At 45.2% G+C, this 14046-nt stretch overlaps 1 protein-coding gene across 1 annotated transcript; it reads right to left on the bottom strand.

The window, feature by feature from the left end:
* Nucleotides 1-628: 628 nt before the first annotated feature.
* Nucleotides 629-13615, bottom strand: sik1 (salt-inducible kinase 1). The gene is made up of 14 exons (XM_088914732.1): nucleotides 13412-13615; nucleotides 12826-13035; nucleotides 12458-12574; nucleotides 9767-9830; nucleotides 9308-9469; nucleotides 8614-8738; nucleotides 8350-8473; nucleotides 7827-8047; nucleotides 7140-7289; nucleotides 6883-6990; nucleotides 6015-6240; nucleotides 5423-5695; nucleotides 5076-5271; nucleotides 629-4957 (listed from the first exon to the last, which is right to left on the bottom strand). The coding sequence occupies exons 2-14, from the start codon at nucleotides 12976-12978 to the stop codon at nucleotides 4591-4593; spliced, it is 2286 nt and encodes a 761-aa protein (XP_088770858.1). The 5' UTR covers nucleotides 12979-13035; nucleotides 13412-13615; the 3' UTR covers nucleotides 629-4590.
* Between the last annotated feature and the right edge of the window lie 431 nt (nucleotides 13616-14046).

The following is a 14046-nucleotide window of genomic DNA, read 5'->3' as shown; positions in this document are numbered from 1 at the left end:
AACTCCAGAGCAGGAGACGGGTCTTTAAGTGAGTTATGAAAGTGTTGAAAGTTGCAGATTCAGGGGGGGGAGGTCCCAACACAGGAAGCTGCACATGAGACTGTATCGCCCACCGTGTGGGGCTCAAATCAGCAGATTGCAGAGTTGATGAACTGACGAATTCTGAAGCTGTTCTTACCTAGTAAAGGGTTGTCATAGTCTAATCCTGATTAAATAAAGCCATTAAATAATATTTCAACTACAGCATATCAACATAGCAGAGGTCTATTGTTTTATATATATATATAGTTATGCAGGTGGAAGAAAGATGGCACCACATTCTTGAAATGACGTCACAGGGCCGAAAGAAAAACCGAGGTTTCTTACAACCTTCTGGGCTTTGTTTTCAGCACCATCAACACCGATTTCAACCCAGCAGCCTGCCCCCGTTTCTGGGTTTAGACCGCAAAGGTGACCAAGAGGCAATGTGTTAATACTGTAGTAAAGGACTCGGTACAGACCTCTGCGTAAGGGGGACACCAACCGGCTTGCAGTTAGGGGTGAAACCAGTGAAGAGAAAAACTTTGTCACTTTAAAAGTGTAAAAAAGTTGCACTTTCGGTTAAAAAAAATGAGTGATAGACACAAAGTAAGAAGTGAATTTTATTCAAATAAATAGCAACATAAATACAACCTACATACCTTTCACTTCCATATCAGATAAAGATTTCTGTAATGTCAAATAAAAACAAAGTTCCAAATGTCTCAATCAAAAAATAAACACTTAGTGTCTTTAAACATGGTATTACATCATTCCTTGTACACTCAGACAACTCTGCAAAATGATTCCTAAACAAACAATTCCAAGCTGAGAAGACAGCATGTCATAAAGTGCATTCTCTTATACACTGCAAGTCAGAAAAAAACAATGATAAAAAATGGGGCTTTGGAATCTATGGCCCATGGCTGGAGAAAACCATTGACATGTGCTTAGAGACCCTCAGCATGCCCGAAGATTGCGACAGATCATGAGCGGGACTGAATTTGTTTTTTATTTTGATTTGTTCAGAAGGCACAAGCAGAAGATCTAGAGGTGACCATGCCACCACCACGTGAAATGTTCAATCTAATACTGTTCATCAAGTGGATTTCATTGGATAGTTTTAACTGAAAACTATTCTGCATTCTTATCAAGTCATTCACCAAGACACAACCGTAAATGATTTAGACACTACATTGAAGCACAATTTGGTGTAACTTGTTATATGGGTTCTGGAAAGTGTGAAGATGTTCAGCTTTTAACCCTGAAAACAACCAAAACTGGTACTATTTATGGAAGACTAAGTTTGAACAAGAGGTAATCATTGCAGTGTGGTAAAAAGCTTCTGAACGCTATTCTGAGGCACGCTTATTCCTCAGATCAGCATATTCTGCACACTCTCCAGATATTCCAGAAACTGAGACTCAAATAGTGAGCCCTACAAAATGAAATGCCCTGTATAACAAAAGCAGAACCACAGGCCATATAATAAACCAGAGCAAACCTTCGAATTAAAAAAAACACTACTATTTACACCTAAAAAAATCCTTACATTGTTCTATCTATGTGCAGCACTGTTAAACTTAAAAAATGCTTAAGGAGTTAGCATGCTTCAGGAGTAATTTTAATTACAAATCTGTGGAAGTAGCAATTCACTTCAAGTTAAACAGCATCAAGTGAAGGCAACACTCACTCTTCTCTCTACAAATCATCACAACTTGCATTATTTAATGTAAATCACTATCCAGTCACTGTGCAGCTCAAATCAGTCTAAAATGCTGTTTCTATGCTGGCCTTTGAGCAGCTTTTAACCAGTTCTGCAAAGATGGCTGTGAATCTTATCTTCGCCAATTTGAGTTGTTTCTTATTCACAGTTATTATTTAGTGGGGAAAAAAGTACTTTCTCCTTGCATCTTACCATCTCAGCTAATGCAACCTTCAGAATCCAGCTAGCCTATAGCTAAAACAACTTTAAAAACATGCAATTCAAAAGAACATCAGCCATGGCCCTTTTACAGGAAAACCCCATTTTGTCACCCCAAAGTATGAGCTAGAGCAAAACATAGCACTCTGATATTCAATGTGTTGTTTTCAGTCCTAGTAACTTGTCTAGCAAAGACAGAATCTGCACTTCAAATGAGTCACTTTGGCTTGTTCTAATACTGCCTTTTGCTACAAAACAAGCTGCCAATGACATGAAGGCAAAATAAAAAATAAGCTTGAACCTAGAGCGTGCAGAGCTAACTTGTAGCCTTCTCTAGGCTATCACACATTGTTTTAAACCAGGGCTCTCCTCTAGCAATATCTTATGAAACAAACATGGAAATGCCTTGCTTCAGTTTCTTTTCGGAAAAAGAAACTAACCAGTACAACCATTCTTTAGAGTGACAAATTAAAAAAAAAATCAATTCTATATATATATAATCACTGCATCGACATCTCACCATAAAATATTGCACACATACATCCCCCAAAACATCTTTGTTCTGTTTGTACAAATCTCTGCAAGGAAACACTTGAAGCTTTATCAGAAAAAAAAACCATTAGCTTAAACTGAGGTAATAAAATCTGGGGATTTTTGAACAGAGAAAAGGCAGAAATTGTTTTCAATCCCACTGCAAAAGTGCTAAATACATGGTTAATTTGTTCATGTATCATGTAAAAAAATCTAACCCAAAATAATTGAGCATTATATGTGAAACAAATGTTGCGCTGTGGTAGTTCTTTCTGCATGACATTACAAAGTTCTAGAAGATTCAATTGCTTGGTCATTTGAAACCAGCGCAACACCTTGACCACATCAGATCTGTGGCTGTACCATACATAGCGATTCGAATTATGCATGCTCAAGTCGGGGGGGGGGGAGGAACTGATCAAATTCAAAGATGTCACACTGAAAATGAACACAGAGCAGCCAGCAGATACATAACAATACTATCATTTTCCCGTCTGTCTGGGGACAACAATCCCAAACAGTACTCCCGCGGTCTCTGACAGGAAACGATGGAAAAGATGCCATGCAGAGCACAATGAAATCCGCCGAGACTGAGGTAATGATCAAGTTTGCTCTGAGTTGCATTCATGAACTGGTTTCCACTGCTAGCACACCGCCACATTGCAGATGCCAGAGTCAAATGTGATGACCCGGATTTGGAGTCTGAAAAAACCCAAATGTGTCAGGAAGCATGGGCCCAGTGTGTCCGAGTCACCTGCAGTACAGAGGTAGCGATATGGTATTTAAAGGTACTGTGGGATCAGGAATCTTTGCCTGGAGATAAGCTCTCGACCGGTTGATTCGTGAGATACCACTGACAGTTCTCTCTCTCCAGCAGTAACTTATTGTTGGAGAGATCTCAGCAAGCATTACATCACCACAACATTTTCGTATGAACATGAACTTGCAATCTTCTGAGGTCACAGACAGCAGATTAATTCAACAAACTGAAACGAGTACAATATGAAAACCCCATGAACGGTATGTATTAGAACCAATCTGTGAAATGTTCAATGGTGTCACACTTGCAACCAAACCTTTAAGCAAAAAAATAGCATACAAAGTACCACAGAAGAGTAAACCCTGTTTTCCATACTGCAGACCTTCTTGTCTGGCTCATGACTCTGAAACCTGCGAAAACGTATTGCAGATGCCAAGAGATCATCAATAACACAAGATCAAATTCTAATCTCAATGACCAGAAGTTTGTCTTAGACCTACAGGTCAATATGGTTGAAGGCAGGAAAACTGAAATTATAGCTAATGCATTTACCAGGTCTGTAAACTACACCAGGTTAATGGTTATTCTATAGCTTATCGGTACACAGTGTCCAAACAGTGCAAAGCTGGTGCCATCAAGTAAACTTGGGTATCTGCTGTGCTCAGTTATTAAAATACTATACCCTAGTTTTAGCAGTACCTGTCACTGTCTCTAGATCCAAGATTTATTTCGGTAAGGCTGACTTAACTGTGACTTAGAAAAAAAGAAACGTGCGGCTCTCTAAAAATGTTCGTAGGAAGTACTGGAAACTGCTGATACTGTTCATGTTCAAGAATTTCAAAAAAAAAACTTTGGTCTTTCCTAAAGAAGTGAAATCAACAATAGCAAAAGATTTAGGGCCCCGTTTTCCTCCAAGGGCCAACCATTAACTTAGTCAGAAGTGGGCAGTTCACCCACAGTGTGCCCCGAGTAGGAAATAAGGGTCCACGTCTGTCAGCAGACCTTGAATCCTACACTCAGAACTTCTCAGGAAGACAGACTCCTTCTACGCTCCTATCAGAGCTCCTGCACCTCACTGGATATCCTTCGCACTGGCCCTTAGGATTTCAAGTCAGACCAGTCTTAAACTCCCATGACATGTAACTGGATCCCCGACCTTCAGCCTGCTTTAGTATTGCTTCTCAGGCTGTCCAGGAAAGGCTGGGTTTTTGTCAACAGGTGTTAACTTATTGCTTATTCATATAAATACACATGTCTATCTGCGTATGTGCGCATGACTGTTCAGAGGTGCTGGAGAAGCTGTTTTTCATATCCATGCCAGGACAAAAGATGCACTTCCCTCTCTTCTCTGTGTGGTCTACTTCACCAGCACACAGCTGCTCATCTGGCTGCTGGTGAGATCCTCCATTTCGCAGTCGGGGAGCTGGAAGGAGAAGCGCGGGAGGTAGGTCGGGCCGCCGTGGATGTGCAGGCGGGCCTCCAGGAGGTGGGCCGCAGAGGAGATGGGCGACAGGGAGGCCTCCGGCAGGCTCTCGGGCTGCTGGCGCAGGAGTTGGCGCTGGGGGCCGGGGGTGTGGCAGCCCCGCAGGAGCAAGGGGGCGGCGTCGAGGGCGTTCGACTCGGAAAGCAGCGCGGCGGGGGGAAACAGGCCAGAGGAGAGGGGAGCAGGCTGCTGGCTGAGAAACAGGCTAGGCTGCTGCTGCTGGTGCTGCAATTGAAGCATCCTGTGAAGAGAACAGAGGCCAAGTCACATCACACAAGGTAAAACCCCCCAAATCTCCTTCTTGCTCCTACAAGCACACCCCAATCCGGACGCGATCTTGGCCCTCGGCATCTCCTCACCTCTGCTGATGCAGCACCTCCTCCAGCAGGCTCCGGCGGTCGCTCGACGTGCCGAGCGAGGGGCTGAGAGCGCCGCGCCCCGCGCGGGGGCAGGGGGAGGGGCACGCCTGCCTGGCCAGGCCCTTGATCTTGTTCAGCCCCAGCAGGCCTTTGGAGCGCGTGTTCTTCCGCAGCTGCTGCCGGAACGCCTTGAGCCCTGCAGACCCACACGACATTCAGGATTAAACCTTTATCTGCCTGGACCACGGTCCCTTCCTCCCTCTTGCTTTCCCAGCCCTGACCGTTCAAACACTCTGACTTAAAATGGCAAGCGCTGGCCGCCTTCCCAGTCCGGGGTTCGTCGTTACCTTGAGTGAGGGAGGTGTCCGATGCCCTGCGGCCTTCCTGGAAGTTGGCGCCGGGGAGGCTGGCAGTGGCCTGGTAGCCCTGGGGTTGCAGCAGGAGGGTTGAGGACTGTGTGAAGGGGGTGCCAGTCTGGATGGGGGCTCCTGTGCCCACAGCCGAGGCAAGGAAGTTCGTGTAGCCTCCTTTGACTAGGGCAGGCCCAGTGCTGGAAGAGGACTTCAGGCAGCTGTCAGAAGACGCTCCATCTGAGGGGTTTACTGATGAGACCACGATACCTGCAGGACAGGAAGCCAATGTCAAGCAAAGCATTTGAGAGAAATGAAGATACTACAGGCACTGAAGCTTAAAAGGTGATATGTTCCTGCTGAGGAACACAGATGCTGAAATATTCATTGCCAACTGCTTTTCATTTCTACAAAAAGTGTATGACGTAATAGCTAAGTTAGACTTTTTTATTTTACTTGTACTTGTTCTTGGCTCACTTTAAGTTGCCAGTTACTTAGGGGTATATAGCTAGACAAGCATAGATTTAAGGCTTGCCGATGGAGTAGTGTTTCTTAGCACAGTCCAGGACAGCTTGCCACTGTTACTCACAGGGAGGGCTGCACTGGTGGAAGTGGGCGGAGACCTCAGCTAGGGTGTGTCGCCGGGAAGTGTTGTTGGGGGGGCAAAGGGGTGTGGCCACCTGGAGCCCCTCCTCTTCCTCCAGATCACCGGGGCGCACTTCCTCGCTAATGGTGTTCTCCAGGAGGCTGTTGGGTGAGATGGAGCGGTTCTGCAACAGTCCGTTCAAGCTGGCCTCAAGTGGAAACACTACCCTCTGTAGTGAAGGACAGAGGAAACCTGAACATTAGCCACATCCATCAACAGGCAACAGTACCTGCTTGGCACAGTGCAGATCATTGCCCCTGATGTGGATCTGCAGTTTGATACAACTCAATACATTCAAACACAAGCTTTTCAATATAGAACACTTTACACAACACCTGAAAATAAATCAGAATATAGTCCATAAAATTTAGAATAAGTGTATTAGTAGAATTATTACTTTGCAGCTGCTACTGGCTTTATAACCACATAACTGAATTTGTAATGAACTATCAGACTATCAGACAGTGAGTCATGCTTAAATCTTTTAATTGCACCAATTCTAAGATCTGGCATTTGACTCTACTCATCCTCCCTCCCCATTCAGCCTTAAAGCATCTGAATAGTGCTAATTTGATCGAAATGCCAGGTGCATCTTTTTCAATTACAAAATTTCAAATGGAAAATGCAAAATAGAAAATTGTATATTTTGTGAGCATAAAAAAACCACATAGATCACAAAAGTTATTTCTAAAGAAATGACCATTAGAGTACCATTGTAGGATGACTAGAAAAGCCCATATAAATTCTAGACCGCAACGCTGTACTAAAGAGGTGGTTTCAGTGAGCAGGAAGATACAGCAACAGGACTCACCTGGAAGAGGCCAGCTGAGTCGCATTCAGTGTCAGTGTGATAGGGGGCGCTCTGCATGGCTGGGAAAGGACAGGCTGTTCTGAGGCTGTCGGAGGGTTCCTGAGGTGCCTGGGAAAGCACATCGTGACCTAATTAGCACGCTGCTAGACAAACAAATCCGGACAATGGATCGAGTCGGAAGGGGGCATTTTTAATGCGTTGTTTCGATTACAGGGGGTGCCGATCTGGATGCGCGGCCAGTATTCTGCGTTTCTCACCTCGGCGGGGGTGACGTCGGAGCCGCTCCTGTGTCTCGGCGGCCGGGTGCTGCACTGGCGGCTCAGCTGGCTGCTGCGATGCTCCCGCACCTTCTCCAGCAGCAGGTAGTAAATGGCAGAGAAGTGGTTGTAGCTGCTGTTTTGCAGCGACTAGGATGGAGGAGAAAAAGAGAAATCCTCTTCAATAAATGAGACTAAGCAGCATAGCGCCGAACCTCTACAGCAGCACCAGTTAGCAACAGCTCCCAGGGCCTTGTGAGAACATCAAACCTTACTTTAAAAACCATATCTTTATTGGCACATTTTTTCAGGTTTCAATATTTCCAAATGTTTTCGCTTGTGTTAGGATAGCACTTCCCCCATTATCAAATTATGAACATCTTAATGGATGTTACTGGAGGTGTGGCATGCTTCCAATTTAAGTTTATTGTATTGATTTAATTATCCTTAATTATAGCGATTATCCATAAGGTGTCCTTCACTGTCACATTTGTCTCCACTGTGAGTAACTCATCTGACCAGTTATCCTCACTTTTTAACACTGCTGCAGTTCATAGCAAACCCCAAACATTTTTAGTTATCTAAGACTTTTTAATATGCAACTGCATCCACACACACTGTGTAGATGCATAAAGACATCAGCCCGACACATTTTATTGATACTAATCTACTGTCCTTTGCCTTTACCTCAATGGTCCTCTGCCTGTCGATGCCCAAGGTCTGCATGATGCCCAGGACCGGCTCGCTGTAGTCTCCCAGGTTGGAGTTGTAGTCTGTGATCGACACAGACAGAGCCTGCTGCTGTGCTGTAGGGTCAGCCAGCATCCAGCGGCTCTGCTTGATCTGGGCGATGCTGATGCGCTTGGCTGGGTCCACTACCAGCATCCTCCGGATCAGGTTTTCACAGTCTGGGAAAAGCAAAGCGCCAGTCAGCTCCGGTATCTCCTCCAGCTCAGCTCTTTTTTTGTAATAACAGCGTCACTGCCATTGGTGAACTTCTTGTTCATGTGTTCACTTTATCTTTAAACTTCAGATTTATTATTGCAACATGCAGCCCTGAGGAATGCTAGTACAAGACTTCTGTGCTCCCATGTCCATTAAATCTTTGGTCGTTTTTTTTTATCTCAAGTGTCAACTCAAAAGCCACACAGAGATATCAGGACCCGCTCAGGGAGCCTGCGGCTGGCAGGGAGGAGGGGGAGATGGCTACCTTGTGACATGAAGTAGGGGATTCGAAAGCGGCCCTCCGTCACTCTCTGTCTCAGCGCGGGCAGACTGGCTCCATCGAACGGCAGAGATCCGCAGACCAAGACGTACAGAACCACCCCGAGGCTCTGTGGGGGGGGGGGGGGGGAAGACAGTTCAGAGAACATTCAAATAACTCTCTTTGGAGGAAAATGCATTTCTAAACAAATGCAGAGCCCTAAAGAATCAAAGACCATTCTACCACCTTTGTCAGGCCTAGTGCTCTTACCCAGATGTCAAGCTGGGGTCCCTCGTACTCTTTGCCTTCAAAGACCTCGGGAGCAGCATAAGGGGGGCTCCCACACCATGTGGACAGGGGATCCCCGGCATTGTAGAAGTTCCCAAAGCCAAAGTCTAAAATGCCAATAAAAGAATCGCATTCAGTAAGACGGCGTGTGACTACTGATCGACAAGACTAACTCAGTGTTTGTTAGGACATAACACTTGAAGGAACACTCAGTGAATGGCCACACCTTGTCCCACCTTACAGCTGAAAAACTGGAAGCCTAAGATGCAAAACGCTTTCCCTCGATTTTCAATGGAAGTAATTACAATTTTCTTGCAAGGCCTTTCAAACACAGAACAGATTTTTCACAAATAGAATAAAAACCTTCTCTCCAACTAGAGCACTAAAACACATATTAATATTTCAATTCCTCAGTAACAGTACATATCCTTCCTGATTGGTCTCTGGTTTCACAGGCTGTTTAGCCCTGAAGGTGTGGTGCGTTTAAAAATGAGAACAGGAGGCACTTCCTTTTCGCAAAGTGGGGTGGGAGTATGGAACAAGCCACCCAGCCATGACGTAAATCCAATACTCTGGTTTCTTTCAATAAAGCTGGATGAGATCCTGGGATCAATTAACTACTATCTTGTTGGATGGGCCTCCTCTTGTTTGCAACAGTCCTTATGTTCCCTCCTACCTGCTAATTTGATATTCATATTGGCGTCCAGCAAGAGGTTCTCGGTCTTGAGGTCTCTGTGGACAATGTGATGTCTGTGGCAGTAATCCACAGCCATCAGGATCTGCCAGAACTTCTTGCGGGCCTCGTCTTCACTCAGCCGGCCGTTGGAGGACAGGTAATCTGGAGGAAAAGGAAGAAGTAAAAGGTATTCAAACATTTTTGAAAATTTTAAAAGTCAACATGGAATACAAAATCTCTATTTATTAACATGCTTTGTAGCACCGTCTGTGCTAATTATTTCTTTGCGAGATGCGATTCCATAAAATCTAGCTCTATTTGCATCTGCCTGAACATCAGCCAGGAGGACCGAGACCCACGGGATGTTTTCCCGATTCCTCCTTAAGGTGTCTAATCCCAGATCTTTGTTCCAAGAAGAAGGCAGTTTTATTGGCATAGAATACACACAAAGCAGCTTACCGAACATTTCTCCATTCTTCGCATATTCAGTTACAATATACAGCATATCTTTCGTTTCCATGACCTGCAACAAAAGACAACAAAATTTAACATTTAAAATGTTTTAAAGGTTTAGAAATGTAACAGTTAATTGGTTGTTTGTTTTTTAAAAAAAGCAACCGTTTTGAGAATAAGAAAAAAAACTTAACTTTTGAAATGACAGCCCAGCCAGCACAACCTTGAATTTGAAACAATCCTTGAATTTTACAGTTTCCTTTGCAAGAGTTTGATGTATTTGTGTTTGGAAAATGTCCAAAGCTCTATTTCTGAATAGACACTAAAACTGATTGTTGACCTCTGCTTGCAAAGCCGATCTTCCAGACGTCTGAAGAAGCGTCTCGGCTAGGCAGACACACATCACTTATTTCTGTCGTCTGCTGTATTGTTAAGTGGGAAGACATGGCGATGAATACATTTCATTTATATTGGGCATAAACTCGTACTGCTCATGTCTCAGTTACAACATCCTTTTCAGAGAACTGTAATGTACTGTACTGTCACGATGCTTTCTAATACCTTTCTTAATCACACATTTGTTCCTGCACAAGTACATGTTTGGGACTGCAAGGTCACAGTACAGCAGCAGCGTGTAACCCCACTTGACATTTTACTGCATCCACAGCGGAAAAGACTACAGCCTTAAGGAAATGACAGGAATGTCCAACGCAAACAGCCCCCCTCCCCTCCCGTCCCAGCTGTGCTCACTGAGTCTGCACTGGTGCTATGAAAATGAGATTTACACTGGGTAGTTCTTGCTTCTAAGCAAACTCAAATATATTTGATTATGGATACGTGTGTGTGGGGGGGGGGTGGTCAACAAGAGATCTGAAAATTAAAGGGGTAGGAATTTGCCAAAAAAAGAAAAAGGCCAGAGAGCTAGCACTGAACCCAAAGCAGATGCTGAACCCAGCAGATGTGCCAGAGAGGAAGAGGAACTCTAACCTCCCCTGATCTAACCAAATTTACAGGCCAATAAAGAAGAGGGGATTATTTCTGAATGATGTGCACACCCACAGACCTTCATCCCTGTGGGCTAAAGGTAAATCACAGAGTGCAGGCGGCTACGGATTTAACTACGAAATACAACACCAAGCAGAACTCCAGCCGCAACCTCGCGCAGCTTCCCTGTGACGATCCGGTCGAATCAAAAGGAGCAAGCGCGATTTCAAAGACTAATGCCGCTGCGAGCAAGAGAATATCTGCTTGCCTAGTCAAATACACACGCCTTGACCTTGCGGTCCCTGGAGCTGCAAGCCGAAAGCTGATCTGAAGCAGGGCTAGAAGAGAAACCTGCAACGCGCTTGCAGCCCACGTGCAGCGCACTGTGTGGAGGGGGAGACTGCGATGCAGATAATGCTCTTGACGGCTGATTTTGATTGTCTTGAATCTATGTTGGACCGGTCTTAGAAGACAGAGTATTCTCAGTGTAGCACTATTCTTCCCCAAGCCCGGCGTCTGCTCTGACCCTGATTCCTGCACCTGCGGGCTACTTCATTCCCGCACATTTTCCAGGCACACACCGACACGGTCTCACTCAGAATACGACAAATATCTCAGACAGAGTAAATCAACACTAAAAGAGCTGGGGTTTCATTTCTGAATTAATTTTTTAGGATCAAAACCAATGCCGCACATTTGAAAACCTGATTTTAAAGACTTCTCACTTGCTCAGGGCACAGTTCACTGCTTAAATTAAATGTTTACTCCCGGGAGTATATCTTCAGACTGTCTCTGCGCGCGCACGCACGCACGCACACACACACGTTCATTTCGCTCCACAGAAAATCTAGACGCAATCCCAATCCTTCTCCTGTTGTGCAAATGCACTGCTCACACATCCCGTGATCCCTCACGCCCACAGCACCTATGAGCTCACCAATTTCAGGGGACCCCTCATGGCTGTGGGCATTACAAACCTAACAATTAATTCTTCCTCATCCCTGGAGCCTGACACGTTCACTAAGGCTCAGAGAAGGGCAGCCAGAAAGGTCATGCAGGATTGCTAGTAATTCCTGTCTGTGCAAGGTGTGCAGAACACCCTTCACACAGCTGCCTAATGGCAAACCCCACTAACATGGACACGCTGAGGAGAAACACAATCACTGACCACAAAACTTAATACCACTCCGGATGAAAAAAAGAAAAACTCTGCAATGCCTCAACTTCGAATAGATTCATGCTTTCTCCACACCGTTTCCACAAACTGAAAGGCTATTGATTAATTTTGCTCATGCACTGTACACAATCTCTACAAAGACACATGTCAGGAATAACCAGAAAAGAGACCCCTGTCCTTGTCGCACTGACTTGGCTAACGCCACCTGAACTGCCAGTGAGCAAAGGCCAATGCAAAGAAAATCACGGGGCCCTTCAGCACCTCATCGTTCTCCATGTCTTCAAGCTGCAGGGCTCCTGCGACAGCTCGCACCCTCAATCATCAGCACCAAAGAATAACTAAGAAGGGGGAAAAGCTTGGCATTGACACAAGCAGCATTCCCTCCTCCTAACTATCTTTCAGCGCACAAGCCTCTCTTGCTACAGACCACGAACAAAACTGACTCAACCTGAAACTGGAGTTTAACCACAGGCCACCTCTGTCACAGTAGTGGTGCACATACAGATAATGCGCTCCACAAGACCGGGCAAGCTCACCTGATACAGCTTGATGATGTGAGGGTGATTCAGCAGCTTCATGATCTGAACTTCTCTGTAAATCTTTTCCAGGTTAGAGGAATTCAGCCTCGTCTTGTCTATTATTTTAATGGCCACCTGTGTTAAGGACAAATGGGTCAGTTTCTTTCAACAGAAGACAAAAACCGAGTACGTACGAGACGGATTTATCATACGGAAGCCGGTTTAACACTTCGTTACAGACTCCCGTCTTCCCTATTGCAGCTGTTACCAACAACTTTACAATATCTGTTTACAAGATATGTGTTATATATGTTTACAAGAACATAAACCTAATCCCTATACCAAAAAAGTGGGAAACAAGGACGGCGCGTTGTGCATGTGCTCACCTGTGTTTTGGTAACTTTGTGCCTGGCCAGTTTGACCACGGCGAAATTGCCTTTCCCCAGCGTTTTAATGATCTCGTAAAAGCCGACCTGTAAGGGCCTTCCGTGAGGCTGGGTAGGTACGGACTCCGGGCTGCATTCAGACATGATCACCATGGCGCAGGGTGTCGTATTGTGTTCAGTATTGCAATGTGTTTCTACCAGACTTTACGCCTGAAAAACAAAAAAAACGAAATATGTGAACACCCGAATGAGCATTCTCTGTATTTACTTTCGTTCAAACTACACTCGATTTGCTGTAGAATCGCCATCACGTCAGAAATTACCCCAAAACACAGTTTGTAAAGAAATACTTTTAAAATGGATTCAGACGGCTGGTTATACATATCTATACGATCAACCGAAAGTGATCAGCGCGGCGCAACTATGTTGACCTGGAGATAAAGTCTAGCACTTTGCCGTCTTGACTCTCACCTACGGTTTTCGCCGGAACTGCGATTTACAACCAGTAAGGGAAAAGTTAACTTTCTCGGCCTCGTTCACTTTTCGTTATCCATTCAGCGTCAAGGTGCCGCAAATCTTGACTTACCTGGACAGAAAAAAACTCCTCGCTGCGTGCTTGAAGTTAAGTCCTTTTCTTGAATATCCTGACGAAAAAGCACTTCCTAAAATCTTGCGCGCCGAAGAAATAAAAACAAAAGGTGCAATGGAGTACAAGCCAGTACGGAACTTAGTGAAATATATACAGAGGTGCAGTTTATGTACAAGCCGGTTTGTTTTTTCGAACTGTGTTTCACTTCTGGCTACATTGTAGTCGGCACTTTCTGTGCGTTCCACAGGCACGCGGAAAGCTACTCTGTAATACCCGGCTGGGAAACTCCACCCCCTCCCCCTGCCATAACAAATTGATACCCACCTCATTAACGTCACACTCGCGTCAGAGTTTCGAGCAGGGCGCAAGGCCGGGCGAGAGCGCAAAGCACGAGTTGCCGGGCAACTGTGCGGCTCTGCAGGCGCTGACGCGAGTGGTGATGGAGAGGTTGCTTGGAGATGAAGACGGTGACGCCAGTCCCGGAGCTCTGGCACCACGTGATTTTTCCCTCTCAAGCTGTTACTGTCGTTGTCCAATCCGCGACCCGCTCCTGCTCCTCCTGCTGGAAGGCAGCTGGCACTTTTTGTTAAAAAAGAAAGTGTTGCTGCGGTTCATTCTTTAAGGAAAAAACA

Source organism: Atractosteus spatula, chromosome 4 (assembly GCF_055471065.1).
Source record: "Atractosteus spatula isolate fAtrSpa1 chromosome 4, fAtrSpa1.hap1, whole genome shotgun sequence".
Lineage (NCBI taxonomy): Eukaryota > Metazoa > Chordata > Actinopteri > Semionotiformes > Lepisosteidae > Atractosteus > Atractosteus spatula.
This window is presented reverse-complemented; position numbering and strand designations above follow the sequence as displayed.

Coding starts and splice junctions, on each gene's coding strand:
- sik1 (XM_088914732.1), bottom strand. CDS start 12,978: ATGGTGATCATGTCTGAATGCAGCCCGGAGTCCGTACCTACCCAGCCT. Junction 8,048..8,349: donor CCCCTACTTCATGTCACAAG/GTAGCCATCTCC, acceptor TGCTTTTCCCAG/ACTGTGAAAACCTGATCCGG. Junction 5,696..6,014: donor CCACCAGTGCAGCCCTCCCT/GTGAGTAACAGT, acceptor CCTGTCCTGCAG/GTATCGTGGTCTCATCAGTA.